This window comes from Osmerus eperlanus, chromosome 19 (assembly GCF_963692335.1).
Source record: "Osmerus eperlanus chromosome 19, fOsmEpe2.1, whole genome shotgun sequence".
Taxonomy (NCBI): Eukaryota; Metazoa; Chordata; class Actinopteri; order Osmeriformes; family Osmeridae; genus Osmerus; species Osmerus eperlanus.
In genome coordinates, this window is record NC_085036.1 from 13,431,918 (window position 1) to 13,450,557 (window position 18,640).

The 18,640-nt window shown below is 47.6% G+C and overlaps 3 protein-coding genes across 6 annotated transcripts; 1 reads left to right on the top strand and 2 right to left on the bottom strand.

The window, feature by feature from the left end:
• The first annotated feature begins 3,428 nt into the window (after positions 1-3,428).
• mogat3b (monoacylglycerol O-acyltransferase 3b) lies at positions 3,429-8,781 on the top strand. The gene is made up of 8 exons (XM_062486022.1): positions 3,429-3,881; positions 4,348-4,435; positions 4,884-4,991; positions 5,203-5,273; positions 5,484-5,688; positions 6,619-6,793; positions 7,266-7,450; positions 7,727-8,781. Exons 2-8 carry the CDS (start codon positions 4,357-4,359, stop codon positions 7,879-7,881), a joined length of 978 nt encoding a protein of 325 aa, XP_062342006.1. The 5' UTR covers positions 3,429-3,881; positions 4,348-4,356; the 3' UTR covers positions 7,882-8,781.
• Positions 8,768-10,354, bottom strand: znhit1 (zinc finger, HIT-type containing 1). Its single transcript, XM_062486032.1, has 5 exons — positions 10,238-10,354; positions 9,822-9,995; positions 9,640-9,719; positions 9,344-9,513; positions 8,768-9,216 (listed from the first exon to the last, which is right to left on the bottom strand). Exons 1-5 carry the CDS (start codon positions 10,257-10,259, stop codon positions 9,195-9,197), a joined length of 468 nt encoding a protein of 155 aa, XP_062342016.1. The 5' UTR covers positions 10,260-10,354; the 3' UTR covers positions 8,768-9,194.
• Positions 10,355-10,734: 380 nt separating this feature from the next.
• On the bottom strand, positions 10,735-18,525 carry srrt (serrate RNA effector molecule homolog (Arabidopsis)). Of its 4 annotated transcripts, none has more exons than XM_062486007.1 (20): positions 18,366-18,525; positions 17,420-17,546; positions 16,899-17,041; positions 16,577-16,723; positions 16,214-16,402; positions 14,775-14,944; positions 14,514-14,674; positions 14,260-14,376; positions 14,011-14,173; positions 13,680-13,858; positions 13,526-13,587; positions 13,359-13,437; positions 13,083-13,274; positions 12,766-12,936; positions 12,466-12,619; positions 12,160-12,353; positions 11,737-11,893; positions 11,538-11,630; positions 11,215-11,323; positions 10,735-10,984 (listed from the first exon to the last, which is right to left on the bottom strand). In XM_062486007.1, exons 2-20 carry the CDS (start codon positions 17,537-17,539, stop codon positions 10,909-10,911), a joined length of 2,676 nt encoding a protein of 891 aa, XP_062341991.1. In that variant the 5' UTR covers positions 17,540-17,546; positions 18,366-18,525; the 3' UTR covers positions 10,735-10,908. The 4 variants fall into 4 exon arrangements, with proteins under 4 accessions (XP_062341991.1, XP_062341990.1, XP_062341992.1 ...); XM_062486006.1 differs by having other exon boundaries at positions 14,011-14,176; XM_062486008.1 differs by having other exon boundaries at positions 11,204-11,323; positions 14,011-14,176.
• Between the last annotated feature and the right edge of the window lie 115 nt (positions 18,526-18,640).

An 18,640-nucleotide genomic window follows, 5' to 3' on the forward strand; every position in this document is an offset into this window, starting at 1 on the left:
CACCTCCGGTTCATTTCAATTCCACACAACGGTGCTGATACCTGGCATGACACACTGACTGCAGCGGTCCCATTCACATGTACATGACAGGAATGTCGGATGGATACGAAAGCATTCAGGGGAACTGGGGTCTCATTTCGAACCATTTAAAAAACAAATTCACTATGCAGAAAGACGAACCCTATAGGAATGTTTCTCCATCGCATAGCCCGTCCGTGCCACGGCAGCGCCAGCCTGCGGGGCTCGGTGCGTGGAACCACCGCTAGGCGCTGCTGCAGACGCGGAGATCACCGCGCGGAGGGGTTGGGCTGGGGGTCATTGGGTGCTTCTGTTCCGAAATATCTCAAACTGCCGCTCGTGTACGCATGCTTACAAACCTCAAACGGGTTTTGTAGTAGGCTACACGCATTTAGTCACGCAAGGGTCCACAAAGACAGGCGAATTAACGTTTAAACACACGCGCAGTATCAAAATGATTCGTTACAAAAAAAATATTCAATCTATGCGTGTTTGTTTCTTTGCAGATGTTGTGGATTTGTGGACACGGGACAAATAGGTAAAAATTAATTTTTAGACACTAAGTTACAATTCAATGTATTTAGATAGGCTCACTATTAGACATAACATCTTCCACATCTGTTTCTGTCAGGTGTGTCTGTAGAGGCCTATTATTGTGCCTGTCACCCCCCCCCCCCCCCCCGCTATGTCTGAGCTTCTATCGCGCAGTACACACACACTCACGCGCGCACACACAACCAGGGCACGCCACGCCCCCACCTCTGTGCCCAGTCCATCAGCCAAGCCGCTTGACAGATTGCCTTCCGTAGGTGTAACATTTCTGCCCTGTTCTCACAATATGGCCCACTGTTGGGCTGTTACAACCAGTGTAAATAAGCTATGTCATATAACCGAGAGTGCTCCGGTGAACTAACACTACCAGACAGACAGTCACATCCCGTAAGGCGCGCGACTAAACTGACAATACCATTCGCCTGATGTCGCGCACATATTGACAAATATCTACGCCCAAATATCCCTTTCCATGAACAACACAGAAGCTAAACATTCTATACAGTCAACGTGCTTGCGTCAAAGGCAGTTTTTTACCATATGCTACATGTTTAGCGTACTGTCACGCGGCGATTGATTCAAGAAAATGTCGAGCCGCTCCATCGTCCAGTCAGCTGATGCGCTTGTTTTTCTGTGAAATATTTACGAGCTCAAGTCACGACTGAACTTCACGATACTGAGATGTCTTGCTCGCCGTGTATTCATTCAATGTTGTAAAAGAGGATTTGACTGTTTCTGTAGAAAATGGCAGCTATCGCACAGACTACAAATGCACTATAATGGCCTCTACTCCTGCCTGCCGCCGGAAAATTGCCAATACCCTACACGTATTGAAGAATAACACCTTATTGTAGGCCTTCTGTTCACAGTCCTACTGCGTTACATATCCTATAGGGTTATATTAGGCTACAGCATCAAACCTGCTACTGCTTACCAGAAGGTTATATCGCCTATGGTGGGTTTACCCAATATGTTACGCAAAATCAAGAGAGACATGAGATTTCATCGCGAATGACGTGTTATCAGGGTAAAACAAATGCATTACCTTATAAAAATACTGAGATAGCGTGTCTCTTGGCGCCGGGTAAAGCTAAATCCAAATAACCATAGTCTGCTCCATCAGACAACAACAAAACCATGCCGGGTTGTTGATGACACAGCTGTCTTCGTGGACGATGGGTGGATGCGAACACCTTTCCCAGATGTGTCAAGTAACATCGACAGAGGATTCCAATAGATATAGACAAATCGGAGAAAATCGTCAAGCCATATTTACAAGGAATCCGTTTCCATTTCTCACCGATTTAACGGGCACAGCCGTTAGAAGGGCTGATTGAAATGTCCATGACAGCCTACGGTTCATCGGGAGACGAGGCTACAAAATGTTGGGTTACCCTCCAAAAACAACGACAAACCTAATTCACAAACAATATAATGGCACGCTCCTCTCACGGCAACAAAACATGGACGGCATCAAAGTACACAAAGATGAAAAAAATAACAATCCATCTAAAAACACTGGGCAGATGTCGGTTCAAGCAGTGCGCTAGAAAGTCTATTTGCATTCTTATTAATATTCATATAGTAGTTCTTCCTAGGAGGCTATTGGCTGTTAATATAGCAGAAGCAACCGCGTGCTTGATGCGCGTCTCGCTCGAGCGATGCGCTGGATCTCGCTGTTTTTGACGGTCGTCGTACATTGCCTCCCATCTCATTGGGTCTGTTTAAGTGCCCTTAACCCCCTTTTCTACATTTGTCTGACTTTTATCCCTACACAAACATGCTCCGCTGGAATGTTTAGCTCCAATTTCTGCAGTCTCTGCGGTCTCGTGCAAGACACATGTAGGCCTACAGCGCTGCGTCTTATGGAAAACACCTTTAAATACGATGGAGTCAAAAAATAGAATAAACCACACACATAGATGACTAAAGATGACGTCTGTCAGAGCTGGGATGCACTGATCGGCTGTTTGTGTATGTATGTGGATACATTGAAAAACAAATGTTTGTTTTAAAATATTTACAAAGTTCATTACTGTATGAGGACGTCTCAACACTCATCACAACTGAGTATTCCCCCCCCCCCCCTCTCTCCTCTGAACCGATTCCTTGTGCGCTCTGTGATTCAATTGTGTGCGTAAATTGATGGCAATATTTTTTTTTACAAAGTATAGAGACACCTTTTAAACTATGTCCACCCTGTGCATAAATAAACTCACACAAAAAAATAATAATAACATTAAATACAACTTTTTCGAAGTTCATCGTCCATGTAGGCTCGTTGAGCACCACCCACTAGCCTCTCAATCCCCTGGTTCTGCCCCCCGGTCTACCAAGCGCGGTTGGCTCGTACGGCCCACGCCGTTCTCCCCTATCCTTTTCTATTGTCATGGGCGTCTTGTAAGGCCTAGTCAACAAGCCTAACCAGGACGTCACGTGAGATGTGTCATCTCAACCACAGCAACACGCAGCTGTAACCTCTGAGATGATGGCTTTAGCCTGCTCTCTTCAAAGAAGAGCTACATAGCCTGGTAGTAGTAACCTGACATAACTAGCCATGCTGAGACAGCACAGTTCATGTGTTTTGTTTGCAACGTGAAGCAATTACACCAACTGCCAACTCGACATGGTTAAAATCAAAAGTTTATAACGCCTGAAAACGTTGGTGGTGTAGCCATTGTTAGTTAGTCGCTCTGGATAAGAGCGTCTGCTAAATGATTAAATTTAGTTATTATGTTTGTAAAGGGCACGGGACAGATCTGTCCAGCCGGTTTGAGACTTGACAGCTGCTGTAATTTCTGTCCAATGAGACACTTCTTCCGTCTACACCGGGCCCCCGGCTCCTCCCCCGACCCCGGGTGTCGGAAGTCATGAAGAACTCACACCGTACCAGCCGGCAGCCGGCCACGCTCGACCAAGACGGAGACTTCGGTGGAGAATCTTAAATATTTACAAACGACAAATGTACAGCTATTTAGAAATAGGTTTAAACTCAACCCAGCGCATATAGGCCCGCCGCCTCAAGTTTCTTCACAGTGGGGTTATCTTAGAACGTACCGAAACTAAAGGCAACCGGTCACATATTCGAATCTACTATAACTAAATTAGTTTAATATTGACCTTTGTCATGTTTATCTTCGAAATGGATTGCTCGTTAGTGTGCCAGAGTGTTGGGGGCGTGAATGTGATTGTTATCTGTAGCCCTACTTGAACTGATCAAAGTGCGTCTAGTCATCCAGCTGGAATCGCGTGGCTACTTTCCATAGCTGCGCCACTCGAGTCATTCTGTACGATCTGACAGCTACCCAAAGGTAAAAACATTTTATTTTAATGTCACAGAGCAGAATCTTGTAGGTGAGTGCTACCTTTCAGGAGCTCGGATCATGAGTGAAACCAGTGCAGCAACAGTTGGGAGATAAGATCGTGATTATTGATGAGTGAGGATACCGGATATTACCCGGTCAAAGAAGTTAGGGTGCCCTAACCAGTTCAACTGGACAGTGAAGTATGTTTAAACTATGTAGGCGCTGTGACAGCTCAGGCCACCAAGTCAAATTCCACACATCGGCACGATTCCTTTTGATTAGTTATCCCGAGTTCGGCAGTTATCTCAACTATCAAGTCAGAATCAGATATCAATGGCGTGTGTGTAGCTTTATCAGCTCTGTGTATTAGAGTGACGGGCGGGGTGCATCTTGGGCTGGGGCTAAGCGTGTTTTGGGGCTAACCGTGTTCTGGGGCTAACCGTGTTCTGGGGCTAACCGTGTTCCTCTCCAGGTTGCTATCATGAAGCAGAAGACGAGATGGGAGGACTTTCTAGAGTGCATCAGTGTGTACCAGTGGGTGGTGTCCTTCCTCTTCCTAGGTGAACCAGCCGCATCTCTAGACTCCACACACTGGACCCTGTAACAAGACACACACACACACACATGTTTACATGTGTGTTATTACACATGTTATGTCTTACATTGTCTGAACTCTTTACTTTTACTGTGTAAAGCCCTTTGGTCATTCATGGGTTGTTTATTAATAACACTTGCATATGCTATTAGGACCACACTGTAACCTGAAACAACACATGCTGTGTGTGGAATACATGTTGTGCAATAATTGCAAAACCTAAGACACTTCCACACCGCTATCAGCTGTTAATGTTTAGACATGCTTTCTTGATCGAATCTTGAACATGCTATCAGGACAATAACAGTAGACTACTCGACAGCCATCATTTAATTAAATTAGTTTTACACATATAATAACGTATGTGTAATAAATAACTGTCTCACCTCCTTCTTGTCTTCCTTCTATCGCAGGCTTGTCTTGTATTATTTTGACGGTGTACCTCATGTTTACCTCCCTGTGGCCTGTGGCTGTTCTCAACTTGATCTGGCTGGTGTTTGACTGGAACACTCCAGAGCGAGGTGTCCTCGCACCACCTCTTCATTCGCACCACACAATCTTCATTATGTTTGGTTTCGACGGAGGACGATCAACACTCTAGATTGTTCCGCCAAATGCAGTCTTTTTATAGATGAAATCAGATCTGCTGAAATGAATATTCACTACTTTTTATAGAATGAAGTATGTTCTGTAAATTCCTTTAATCTGAAATATATTTGCTTTGCCCTGTAGGGGGCAGAAGAAAGCTGTGTGTGCGGCAGTGGAAAGTGTGGACTCACTTCAAGAACTACTTTCCAGTAAAGGTAGAGTGATGATCTGAGCTGTGATCTTAAAGGAGAACAGCACCTGGTCTTCCCAGGGCTATAACTATTTGTGATGTCGCTTTGGTTAAAAGTCTCTGTTGAATGAATAAAATGTAAATGTCACATTCTGTTCTACCCCCTCCAATTCCCCCACCCACCCACACCCACCCACCCACCCACCCACCCACCCACACCCACCCGCCCGCACAGCTGGTGAAGACGGCCGACCTGAAACCGAGCAGGAACTACGTGGTGGGCTGTCACCCTCATGGCATCATGTCTTGTGGAGGGTTCGTGTGTTTCAGCACTGAGAGCTGTGGCTTCCAGGAGCTGTTCCCCGGGATCCGCTCCACCCTCGTCGTCCTGGCAGGCCTCTTCAGGATACCCCTCTTGAGGGAGTACCTCATGACCGCAGGTACAACTGTAAATACTAGCTCTACAGTATCAGTAGAGGTACAACTGTAAACACTAGGTCTACAGTATCAGTAGAGGTACAACTGTAAACACTAGGTCTACAGTATCAGTAGAGGTAGAACTGTAAACACTAGGTCTACAGTATCAGTAGAGGTAGAACTGTAAATACTAGGTCTACACTATCAGTAGAGGTACAACTGTAAACACTAGGTCTACAGTATCAGTAGAGGTAGAACTGTAAATACTAGCTCTACAGTATCAGTAGAGGTAGAACTGTAAATACTAGGTCTACAGTATCAGTAGAGGTACAACTGTAAACACTAGGTCTACAGTATCAGTAGAGGTACAACTGTAAACACTAGGTCTACAGTATCAGTAGAGGTAGAACTGTAAATACTAGGTCTACAGTATCAGTAGAGGTACAACTGTAAACACTAGGTCTACAGTATCAGTAGAGGTACAACTGTAAATACTAGCTCTTCAGGGAGTACCTTATGGTTGCAGGTAGAACTGTAAATACAAGGTCTACACAATCAGTAAATAAAATCAAAATGTATTTGTATAGCCCTATTTACAAGCAATGTCACAGAGGGCTTCACATATGTCCATAGAACTGCCCCTCAACCAACCTAAACCTCAAGGAAGACAAGGAAAAACTCTCAGAAAAAATCACTAGAGGAGAAAAAATTTAAGAAACCTTGGGAGGAGCAATTCAGTGAGAGATCCCCTCCTCCGGAGACAGTACAGGTAGAACTGTAAATACTAGGTCTACAGTATCAGTAGAAGTAGAACTGTAAATACTAGGTCTACAGTATCAGTAGAGGTAGAACTGTAAATACTAGCTCTTCAGTCAGTACCTCATGGTTGCAGGTAGAACTGTACTACAGTCTCTACAACCAGTCATGACTGAACCCCCGTCTCCTCTACACAGGGATCCTTCCGGTGAGCAAGCCCAGCCTTGAGTACCTGCTGTCTAAGAACGGGACAGGAAACGCGGTGGTGATCATTATAGGGGGCGCTGCCGAGTCCCTGTCTGCCATCCCGGGGGTCAACACTGTCGTCATGCGGCGGAGGAAGGGCTTCGTCAGGGTGGCGCTGGAGTTTGGGTGAGGCTGATAAATATATGTATTTTATATAAACTGCCATATATAGAAGATTTTATAGCAGGTTAGTTAGAGGGGGGAAGTCTACCTACCTAGTCTAGCCTTGAGGGAGTCAGGTGGCTGAGCGGTTAGGGAATTGGGCTCGTAATCAGAAGGTTGCCGGTTCGATGCCCAGTCATTACCCCCCCAAAAAATGACGTTGTGTCCTTGGGCAAGGCACTTCACCCTACTTGCCTCGGTGGGAATGTCCCTGTACTTACTGTAAATCGCTCTGGATAAGAGCGTCTGCTAAATGAGTAAATGTAAAAATGTAAATATGAGAGCATGTGATGAAAAGTTTGGAGGTTCAGATCCTTCCCTGGACATCGCTTCTGATAAGTCTTCTAATGATTAATGTACTGTAAGTCAACTGGTAGACTGAACATGTAGACCCATACAAACTGTGCTGAGTCCCGTCTGGTGTGTCCGGCCTCAGGGCCGACCTGGTCCCAGTCTACTCGTTTGGGGAGAACGAGCTGTTCCGGCAGGTGGAGTTTGAGGACGGCAGCATCAGGCGCAAGTTGCAGGACCTCTTCAAGAGGATCATGGGCTTCGCTCCCTGCCTGTTCCTGGGCCAGCGCTGGGTCGTCCTTCCTTATCGCTACCCCATCACCACAGTCGGTAGGTTGCCTCGACGACACACTCGCTGAACTTGCTTTTCACTCCAGCTATACCGCCTCTAACCGCTCTTTAGCTCCTTCTAACTAAGCCTTAACGGGTTGTAACTACACCTTAACTGGTTGTAACTACACCTTAACTGGTTATAACTACACCTTAACTGGTTATAACTACACCTTAACTGGTTATAACTACACCTTAACTGGTTATAACTACACCTTAACTCCCTCCTAATGAATCCTTACCCCTCTAACTAACCTGCTCTCTGCTGCCCCCTAGTGGGAGCTCCCATCTCCGTGCCGAAGTGTCCAAAACCCACAGAGAAGGAGGTGGACCACTATCACAGCCTCTACATGGAGGCTCTGACCAAGCTGTTCCACAAACACAAGGTCAGCTGCGGCCTCTCAGACAGCCACGAGCTGAGGCTAATCTAGGCCTCCATTAGGCCTCCACCAGCCCTTCCCACCTCCAAACCTCTGCACCTCCAGGACCACCAGACCTTCGCATGGCTGACATTTGTACAAGTGATTGTTCTCAAAACAGTGCAAACTTAACGAATCCTCCATCGTAGTTGTCAGACTGATCAGTTAAAGGCACTAGATCACCCAAATGTTTCACTCATCATAAAGGAGATCACGGAGGAAGCCCTTAACACTCTACTACGGTAGTTTAAAGACAACATGAGTTATATCTTAAATATGTGACGAACTTTGTGGATAGTAAACCTATTATAATGTTCTACCATTGACAAAATGTGTAATTTGCATAGTTCGGATGCAAATACAAGACTGGATGAATTTATCATCTTTAAAAAGCACTAAATAATTCTGATGTAAAATCTGGGGCGTATTACTAAATGTATTTTAAATGTCTTGAGAGCATGGATTTAAGATCTCAGAAATGAGCCAGATCAGCTGAGGAGAACTGCAGATCGTTTTTATATTCCCTTTGTCTGCCTGTTGCGATGTTGTGGTAAACACATGACTCCTATCACAAGTAATCATTTATGTATCTTCTTGTCATTAAATACTTCCAAGTTCACAAGACTTCATCACAAAACACACAGTAACATTAATCCTATTTACAGTATCTATATCTTTAGTCTTACTAAGTCTGAAAGAATGTTTACTGCCACGTTTAAAATGATTAAAAAGTTTAGGAAAAAGTGCAGATTTTTACACAAGACTCAGTGGGCATTAGTCGGTCTAAATATTTGGTAAATTTCATGTAGGTATTATATTAATACCACAAACATCTCTGTACAGGGGAAATTAAACATCTACACCCAGTTCACAAATGTTGTGACCTTCATAGAAATAAACCATTCAAATGCATCAACGGTGTGTGTATTTTCTATTTTTGTTTCCACATTGTAAAGTTATCAGTTTAATGCCTGTCCTCCCTGCATGTGCATCTGTTTAACCCTGTGTCGGTTTAACCCTGGATCTGTTTAACCCTGGACCTTCAGCTTCCTGATGTAGTCAGACCAGGAGGCCTGCTTCCTAAAGCGAGTTTACAGAATAAGCCAAGTTTATGTGAGTTACTTACCTTGACATGAGCCTGTCTTATTCGGTAAACTAGCTTTATGGAACAGGCCCCTGGTCAGGTTGGGAGTTCATTTGAGTGATGTGTTGCCCCGCCCCCTCCCCCCTCCCCCCTCCCAAATTCCCTGAACAAGACGCTGCACACAGACCCTTATATATACAAGCTGCAGACTGAAGTGGTTCACAGGTAAAAGCGGAGTTGGTCACACAGTCCACTTGAGACATCTGTAAAAGAGGGGAGGAGGAAGACAGCTTTAGTTTCGACACATTTTAGAACTGACACCTTTGTGTTTAGGACTATGGTGGATTATCAATGATAGGTTATCAAACATGTAGTCCACGGTACAGTTACCTGGTCTCGTGATGTGTTCCCAAGCAACGGACACAGCAGTAGCGCGCCCCGCAGGACACGCACGTGTAGTGGGACGGGAAACCGCACACCGTGCAGAAGTTGCGCTGGGGCAGTTTGGACGACTCCGCGCATGCCGTCAGGTAGTTCGGTCCTTCTGTACCGCTCAGGTCCTGCGGCGGGACAGAACGCGAGGACTCAGGAAAACGGACAGGATGAAGCGATTAAAAAGGGAGAGGTGTAGGCTATTTGCTGTGTTGTATCGATAGATTAGACTAATTGTCTGGATATGGCTTTACCTCCTCCTCCAGCAAAGCTTGGAAATTCTTTCGAAATCTAAGTTTAAAATGATCTCCCCGTGTCTTTTTTCTCTTCTTGCCTGTATAACAAGGTGTCGAGAATATAGGTAAGTGTAAAAAATAAAGTGGTGTAAAGCATAATTAAGACATTTGCCAGTTGAGGATGTATTTACACAGCCTACCAGATTCATTGCTGTCATCAAACTGTGGTAGTCTCTTAGCTAGTTGCTGTGGTAAGCTGGCGTGAGGGTCATCTTGAAAGTTGTCTTTTTCGAGAGCTTCTAACTGTCTGACCAAGCGACGCTGACGCGTGGCGCAGTCCAGAACGCGCCGCTGGTTTGGATCTTGAGAACGCACTTAAAATGGTAAAAACAGCATAAATAACAACACCTATATGTTCAACGGCAACCTAGGAAATCTATATCGTTGCCATGTCAACAGATTGGATGGTTAGAGGCTATTGGGCGGTAGACCTGCTACGCATCAACAGCGGCATTAGCATCGCACTGCTTGTGGACGAAATCACAACGTGAAAAATTATAAATAGATGTTATTTGTTTTTGTGTGAAAAACACAAAAATCGATAAATGCATCCTACCTGATATTTTCTTATCCACCATAACTGCCTTTTCAGTTTACGGGAACGCGTAAGGGACAATTGTATTATGATCACTCGCAAAATACAATGTTAGGCTATCCCCCCCCAAAAAAATATTCCTTACATGAAGACGAAGCTATAAATATACCATTCTCGATTAAATCGTGTGATAAAATGTAACTCACATACACGTCATTCAAAGACCCTTCATAAATGCCAAGCTCCCTACAAAATATTCTGTGTAGCCTGAGGAACTAACAAGGATGGAATGTGACATTTACTTGACGATAACAATACATGTGGACAACAACTTGAATTTGATTTATATGACCAGGTCATACCATCCTATGGTACACCTCTGTATATTTCCCCCACAAAGGAAACATGCCATCAAATTAAGAGGTAGTCATATTGCACACATTGTCTCTTGATTGAATGCATCAAAGTTGTATTTTAATTGATTAACTGTTGGTTTGCAGACAAACAGAAATCAACATTTTCCAAGTTATGTTTATTAAAAGAAATGTTAGAATACAATGCTTGCTATAGCCTTAGATCTACAGCCAAACAAATTAATTAACTAATCACAGTCGAGGACAAAACAGGCTAAATATCACAGGCTGATTAAGCTGGTTAACTACAACACCAGTTACTAAAAGAGACTAAAAACTCTAGAAGAATTCCACATCATCCGGAGCATCCAGGTCACGATACTCAATGATGTTGCGAGGATCTCCTCTGCTCATCCTGGAGAGAGAGGGAAAGAGAGAGGGAGACAGAGAGAGAGAGAACGCGCACGAGAGGGAAAGAGAGACAGACAGAAAGAGAGGGAGAGAGAGAGCGTGCAAGATGGAAAGAGAGCGAGAGAGACAGACAGAAAGAGAGAGGAGAGCCTTGATTACTTGACAGGTTCCATGTGACAGCAGAAGGGAGGAAGGGAGTTGAGCTGGCTGATCTGTCACTGACCATGGTCTCACCTGTTGTTACGGGGCTTCCCCTGGTAGCCCCCCCCCTGCCCACGGAAGTTGTCATAGTTACCCCGGCCGCCCCCCCCTCCGTAGGGGTTGGGCGGGTATGGGGGTCCACCTGGAGAGAGGAGAGAGAGAGGGTCACACTGAATACATGGCATGGCTGACGATGATTTAAAACTACAGTTTTATGTGGTGAGAACGGTTTGTGGAAAGCCTGGGTAGTGTTTACACTGAGGAGTGAGTTGGACCCATTAAACTGGGTAACACCATAGGAGGGGGACCAGAGAGGGGGACCAGAGAGTAGAGGGGCGGGGGGGAGCAGTGCCTACCTCCGTAGCCCATGATGGGAGGCCGAGGCTGGCCAAACCCCATGAGGCCCTGGTGTCCCTGGGGAGGGAAGGGCAGGCCAGGGGAGAGCAGCCCTGCAGAGGAGAGAGGACATGTTGGTGTGTTGAGAGAGAGAGGAGGGAGAGGTGTGTGTGTGTGTGTGTGTAGTAATGTGTGTGTGTGTGTGTGTGTGTGTCCCACCTTGTCCTGGTCCAGGAGGCATGTTGGACTTGATCTCAGGGAGGGTCGGGCGCTTGGCATCCAGAAGGAAGTTGTTAAAGAACTCCACCTCCTTCTTCACCTCCTCAATCTTGTCCCCGTGTTTATTCAGGATGTGCTTACGCACAAATTCTGGTCCCTATTGGTCAACACAGCAAAAGGTCAGCAAACACTAGCCCAACAGAGACACCTTTAGGTTCACTGAAACACTTTAAAACATCGTTATTAGTTTCTAAAACTCTTTAAATGGGGGTTTATGGTTAACTGTAGGTTAACACAGTTCCATGGTTGTACATGAAGCCCTCTGTGACACTGCCTGTAAAAAGGGCCGTACAAATCCAATCTGATTTAAATACGCAGTACAGTTTTAGCGGTTTGTCGTTAGCCGAAAGTGAACTCGCTCACCTTAAACTTCTTCCCGCTGAGAGGGCAGAGCCACTTATCCTTGCCCAGCTCCTGGGTGTTGGCCAACACAAACTTCTCCACCTCCTGTTCCGGATCCTTCCGCCCCATCTTCCCAGCCTCGTCCTCAGACAGAGTCTCCTTCACACTGAACAGAGGAAGCAGCTTCTCCTCAAACGTCTTCTGCCACTGGGACACTGTGGGGGGAGAGAGGGGGGCGATAGACTTAGGAGGGTGTAGGAGGGGCGAGAGACTGACGGGTATAGGAGGAGAGCGGGAGGGAGGTTACTGATTGGACAGCATCATTACCCTCTCCGTGGGTCACCCTGTTGGGAGGGATGGGCCCCCGTACGTGCATCAGGCCACAGCGGTTGGGCATCTCATCCTCGCTCGGGTACTCGCACGAGTTGTAGTAGTCGATGGAATGTACCACACGCAGGTAGAACAGTAGCCGGTCCAGCACCTGAGGTGGGGGTACAGGTGAGGGTGTGAGGTACAGTTGTGTGAGGTACAGTTGTGTGAGGTACAGTTGTGTGAGGTACAGGTGTGTGTGAGGTACAGGTGTGTGTGAGGTACAGGTGTTTGAGGTACAGGTGAGGGTGGACAGACCGTGACCAGGTTGTCGTCTCTCTCCACGGTGATCTCTGCAGGGTTGCCCTCCCTGGTGCCCTCCTCTGGGTCGGCCCCGCCCACGCTGCCCAGTAGCTCCTCCTCCTCCGCGCTCACCTCCTCTATCAGGTAGTCTGTGATGTTCTTCATGATGGGGTTCTGGCCTGGCAGCTGGACCAGGAAGTTAGGGCACACAACCAGGAAGTTAGGGCACACAATCAGGAAGTAAGAGCACACAAGCAGGATGATAGGGCACACAACCAGGAAGTGAAGTAGCACACTACTGTGCATAACATATATACCAGTGTGTGTCCTACCTCCAGTCCCGGGGAGTCTCCCTGGGGGCGGTGGCTCCACAGCTGGCCCCGCTCGTCCAGAGCGTGGATCAGCTTGGCCGACAGCTTGATGTCGTTGCGCAGCACCTGCTTGTGCTGCGTGATGCCGTTCACGTTGCGGATCCTGCGAGCCAGGTCCCTGTTCACCCCGGGGGCCAGCTCACAGTCCCGCAGCTGGGGGAGGAGGGGGGAGACGGGGGGTCAGACCAGGCCGGGGGGAGGAGGGGGGAGACGGGGGGTCAGACCACAATGACTCACTCTGATGTTCTGCAGGTTCCAGCAGACCTCCTTGATGTTCACGCTGCGATCGAACGTCACCCAGCAACGCCTGTAGAACCTGTCGCCCGGAGACAACCGCAATTGGTTAGTTACCAGGCGGGGGCGGAGCCACGGCGGGGTGGGGTTAGCAGGTGAAGTCTACTGACCTGCGTTCCGGGTGTGGGTCTGACAGACACACGCGCAGGAACCCAGGATACCTCCTGCACAGCTGGGGAGAGAGACACAGAGGCTGGTTATGTCTCCATGGAGATCCACCTGTCTGTCATTATTACAGATATGATGATGATGATGACGACTCACAGAGACGATCTCCGCCTTGGAGATGGAGGGAGCGATGCTCCTGAGGAACAGAGAGCAGGTCCTGTGGAGAGGCCTGGGTCTGGGGGGCTGGTCCTCCTTCGTCTTCTTGTCCTCCTTCTCCACCTCCCTCCCCGGCTCCCTCCCCTTGCCCTTCTCCTCTTTGCCCTCATTGCCACGAGCTGGGGAAGCAGAAAGATTGTTGAAATTCACTATTCTATTACATCTATAAATATTTTATTGCAAGCTCTCGAGAATTTCGGCATGAATCGCTGTTCTCATTCGTGTACGTTTTCTTCAGCACGTTTAAAAACACAAGTCTGTGATTTCTCACTTTCCCCCTCTTCCTCTTCCTCCTCATCCTCCTTTTCCTCCCCCTCCTCTCTCTCTGCCGGTTTGTCGGACGAGCGAGAGTTGGAGTCAGAGTCGGAGTCGCTCTCGGAGGCGCTGGCCTCGTCCTCGCTGTCGCCGCTGTGCTTCCTCTTCCTCTTCTTTCCCTGCTGCCGGCCAATGAGAGAGAGCGCAGGCAATGAGATCATGAGGCTTGTTACGGTGGAGGAACGTGATTGGTTCCCACACTTACCTTCTTGGCTGCGGGTGTCTGCACCATGCCGTCCTTCCCCTCCCTCTTCTCCTCTCCCCCCGGGGCGTCTACTGCGGCCGCTCCTGCCCTCTCGGCACAGGCGGCCTCGCCCTCGCCCTGAAACACACCGCAGCTGAAACACACACCCTTTCTCCCTTGCCCCGAAACACACACGCCATGAATCACAGCCCTGCTCCACAGCTCTGCCCCCGTGGCCCACTATCGGAAGCTTTTCTGGGACACCTCATACACACCTTCTCCTTGTCCTCCTTCTCCTCCGGAGGTTTGCTGTCCCCGGCCGCACCCCGGGGCTCCTCCCTCTTGGGCGGCTCAGGGCCTCGCTCCTCCTCCTCCTCCGAGGGAAGCTCCAGGACCCTCAGGTCGTGATCCGTCCCTCCCTCCATCTTGATCACCGCTGGGAGAGACAGAAGCACGTCAGCCTGGTAGCGACCAACGCCACCCAGGAGAGACCATCCTGGAGAACCCCCAAAACACACCTCCAGAACCTCTCCTACCTGCGTCTAGGACCTTGACGATGGCCGGACCGCGCTCGATGTCCAGGGAGACGTTGTCGAACCAGCCGTTCTCCATGAGGAACATGTACACGTTCAGCCTGTTCTGCAGGGCGCTGTGGGTCTCCGCCCGCCGCCGCCCCGCCTCGTCTGGGTGGTACTTGGACCTGAACCTGCGTGGGGGGTGGGGGCACCCGAGGGAGAGGGGGGACAAACCAGGGGTGGAGGAGAAGTATCTGTTAGAGATGGTAAAGACATCAGTACATAACTGGGCCCCCTAGGACAGTTCTTGACTGTGGCTCGTGCAGAGAAACGACAATGTTTTGATCTGTCAGCTCGTGTACGGAACACATCCGCTTGCTTGTTATCATACTTCTACGTGACAATCAATCAGAGCTAAACAGATCGACCATCTTTCTCTGTGTGCTGGTTAAGTTTGTGTTTTGACTGAGAGCTCTAATGTGAGGTGAGGTTGTGTGGGTGTGACTGGGCTCTAATGTGAGGTTGTGTTGGTGGGACTGCTAGGGCCATGACGAGGTAGAAAGGAGACAGACATTATGAAAGACTACAGAACACTGACATCTCATAATCAGTTTGAACATTTCAGAAGAGCAAGTTTGCCATTGTGTGGACTAAATTTACCTTATCTTCTCCCAGTTTAACAACACATATATATAGAGAGGGTTCTCTTCTGTAGAAATGTGCTCCACTTCACCCTCATACTGTGTTTGTGAACGCACAATTCGATTTCGGTTAGGGAATTCGATTTGATCGAAATATATGTACGAAAAAAAGAAAAAAAATGGAGGGGGGATAAAAACCATCAGACACTTAGAAAAGAAAACTTCTCCGCGGCCGGTCGTGAGCTGTGCATCTATCTAACTAAGATCCCTGTTACTTCAGATCTAGAGCAGCTGCATTGGGCGCAGTGCATGCCCTGACTGACTAGCATCGCGTCCTGACGAGAGAGTCACTTGTTCTCATCTTCCAAAACCTTGTTGTGAAGGGAGGGGGAGTGGGAGGAGGAAGGAAGGGTTGGTTAAGGCAGTTACACATCAACAGCATGGACACACTAGGACGCCGGGCCTGTGGGACTTACATGAGACAGGTGAAACAGATTTTCGGCGACGAAACCATGGTAAATTAAATGATTTTCTAGTCTAGTCACAGATCTATGCGCAGTCTTTCCTAAGCAGAGTGCTTGAAGGAGAGGGGAGTCAGGATAACCACAAACTACCACTTCACTTCAATGTAATAGCTGCTAAAAAGAACGAAAAAAGTGGAATATGATATATTGTACATTCAGACCTCTCATAGGCTGCACAGAGAGGTTGTGAGCAGTCTGCCATCTTAAGATAAAGCAGCTTTACAACCAACAAAAGCTATTTTCGTAACATTACTTCCTGACTAAGAGGGAATAACAAAGGCTGTGATCATCGTACCACTCCTCATCTTTGTGAGTGAGGAAGAAGTCCTGCATTTGCTGCCGTCTGAAGTCCATCTTGTACTCATTGTATCTCTTCACGGCCTCGCCCTCGTCAACAGAGTCATCCAGAGACAGCAGGAACTCCTTAAACGTCTTCATCAGCGGCGGCGGAGGACACAGGTCCAGGTCGTGGATGTTGCCCAGCCTAGCACACACACACACAGGTTCAATTACATCAGGAATACACGGGCCTTAAACGCACACAAACCCCTTCAACTCTGACGGGACTTGGATCGTTCTTGAGTGGCGAGCCGTGTTGTGTGGTAGGAGCCTTAACAGAAAGGAAGTTCTACTGAGCGGAACAGCCTGTGCTCCTCACCTGGCCTGGATGGGGATGCTGTGGTGGTGCTGCATCAGGTGGAGATCTGGGGGGCCCCAGGGCTGGGGGGGGGCGTAGCTGGGCCCTCCACTAACCCCGTAGCCCAGGTCATAGCCTCCGTGGTAAGGCTCCCCTCCATGGTCGTCCCTGCTCAGGCGGGAGTGGGGGGGGGGGGGGGGGGTTAGAGATGCATGCTTGTATTATATTGACTTGTTTATATTGTATTAGCTGATATCTGGAGGGAGTTTGAATAGGGGAAATATCAAAGCAGTTAGTCTCTCCTCAGAGAGACGACAGCAGGCAGGTACATCTAGTCTCTCACCAGTCTCTCCTCATGCGTTTCTGCTGGGGGCTCATGTCGTGTCGAGGGGGGGAGAAGCGCTCCCTGCGCCCCCTCTCGTAGTCCCGGTACTCTCCCCGGCTTCGACGCTCCCGGCCGCGCTCCCACTCCCTGGCCGAGGGGCGCCAGTTCACGGAAACACACAGAAACACAGTTACATCACCAACTCCTTCCAGAGAGAAGACGGAGACAGCATAGGCCACATGTCCGAATGCAGAAACCAGCTTCAGAAACGAGCTTTTTCAGAGACTTGACTGTTTACATTTAGTCATTTAGCAGACGCTCTTATCCAGAGCGACTTACAGTAAGTACAGGGACAATCCCCTGAGGCAAGTAGGGTGAAGTGCCTTGCCCAAGGACACAACGTCATTTTGCACAGCCGGGAATCGAACCAACAACCTTCTGATTAATAGCCCGACTCCCTCACCGCTCAGCCATCTGACTTCCCTTACTGTACCCCACTGTGACTGTACCCCACCATGAAGTCTGTTCCCTCCTGCTCACCTGTCGTTCCACTCATCTCTCCGCCTGTCCTCTCTCTCTCTGGAGCGGTCATAGTCACTCCTCTCACGGCGGAACTTGTCCCTTCTCCTGCGATCATATTCATCATCGCTGTCTGCCATTGTGCTTCTGTGGAAACAACCCCGTATCAGCTAAATATTCGGTACCATCTGCAGAGATGAACCAAAAAGCATGGCTACAGATCTAAAGTACATTTATTTAATGTTATGACAAAATAAAATGAGGAATCAAACAGAAGTGTACATTTTAGCAAGATACGCCTGCAGTCTTAACGAATAATTTAAACGCAGTGCCCTACACCCGCCAGAGGGCAACTTTTCAGTCAGCCAAGTCTGGTCGGTAGTTGAGACGTGGTTATTTTACACCGTGCCTGGTAAATACAGTCCACTCTTTGACGATGTGCTTTCTATATCCCCAGATTGTATGTTGCTTTCGATAAAAGCGTATTCTAATCCAATTACAATTACATTTGTGAATGTAAGTCAGTTTTGAAAAGACAGAGGCTCGTTAGGCCGTTTGGTCTAAAGCGCCCCCCCGCGTAAACCACAAGCCAACTAGCTAGCTACACTACCTAGGCTAGCAAACTAGCTAACGTTAATCATCAACTCATACACATCCCTGTCTTAATACTAACGTATTTTCTACCTAAATCAAACGCCGTTGTATGGTTTCACTAAAACTCAAAAGAATCACAGCCTGTTTTAGAACCTAGCAAGGTAAACTCGCGTTAGCTAACTAACAATACTAGCTCTAGCTACTAGCGATTTAGCATTACCAAAGATATCTCGCTAGTATCAGTGCCATATTTGATACCTAACATACATAGTTTAATTTTCACCAATGTCGTCTTTCCAACATGTAAATCGTATCTAGTTATGTTAGTAAGGGGGCAAATAACATCCATATAAATACATTTGCTAGAGCTACCTTAGATTTCAACCGCTGCCTTCCACTTTCTTCGTCGTCAAGTTTGATGCAGTGTGAACCGGAACTACGTTTTTCTTACTGTCAAAATATTTCAAAATAAAAGACCACCTTCTGTTGCTTACATTACATGTTACGTTTATTACTAATACGTTTTCATCAAGTGTTTCAACAATTTACAAAGTATTAATCGAAGACTAGTGTCCGCAGCAATCACATAGACAAGTGATTTGCACACCAAAAACACGTCTCTTATTTAAAGACGAATCGTCATATCC

Coding starts and splice junctions, on each gene's coding strand:
- srrt (XM_062486006.1), bottom strand. CDS start 17,539: ATGGCAGACAGCGATGATGAATATGATCGCAGGAGAAGGGACAAGTTC. Junction 16,403..16,576: donor AGCATCCCCATCCAGGCCAG/GTGAGGAGCACA, acceptor TGTGTGTGCTAG/GCTGGGCAACATCCACGACC. Junction 14,945..16,213: donor ACTCACAAAGATGAGGAGTG/GTACGATGATCA, acceptor CCCCCCACGCAG/GTTCAGGTCCAAGTACCACC.
- mogat3b (XM_062486022.1), top strand. CDS start 4,357: ATGAAGCAGAAGACGAGATGGGAGGACTTTCTAGAGTGCATCAGTGTG. Junction 4,992..5,202: donor CTGGAACACTCCAGAGCGAG/GTGTCCTCGCAC, acceptor TTTGCCCTGTAG/GGGGCAGAAGAAAGCTGTGT. Junction 6,794..7,265: donor AGGGTGGCGCTGGAGTTTGG/GTGAGGCTGATA, acceptor GTCCGGCCTCAG/GGCCGACCTGGTCCCAGTCT.
- znhit1 (XM_062486032.1), bottom strand. CDS start 10,259: ATGGTGGATAAGAAAATATCAG. Junction 9,514..9,639: donor AAGCTTTGCTGGAGGAGGAG/GTAAAGCCATAT, acceptor GTCCCGCCGCAG/GACCTGAGCGGTACAGAAGG. Junction 9,217..9,343: donor GGAACACATCACGAGACCAG/GTAACTGTACCG, acceptor CCTCTTTTACAG/ATGTCTCAAGTGGACTGTGT.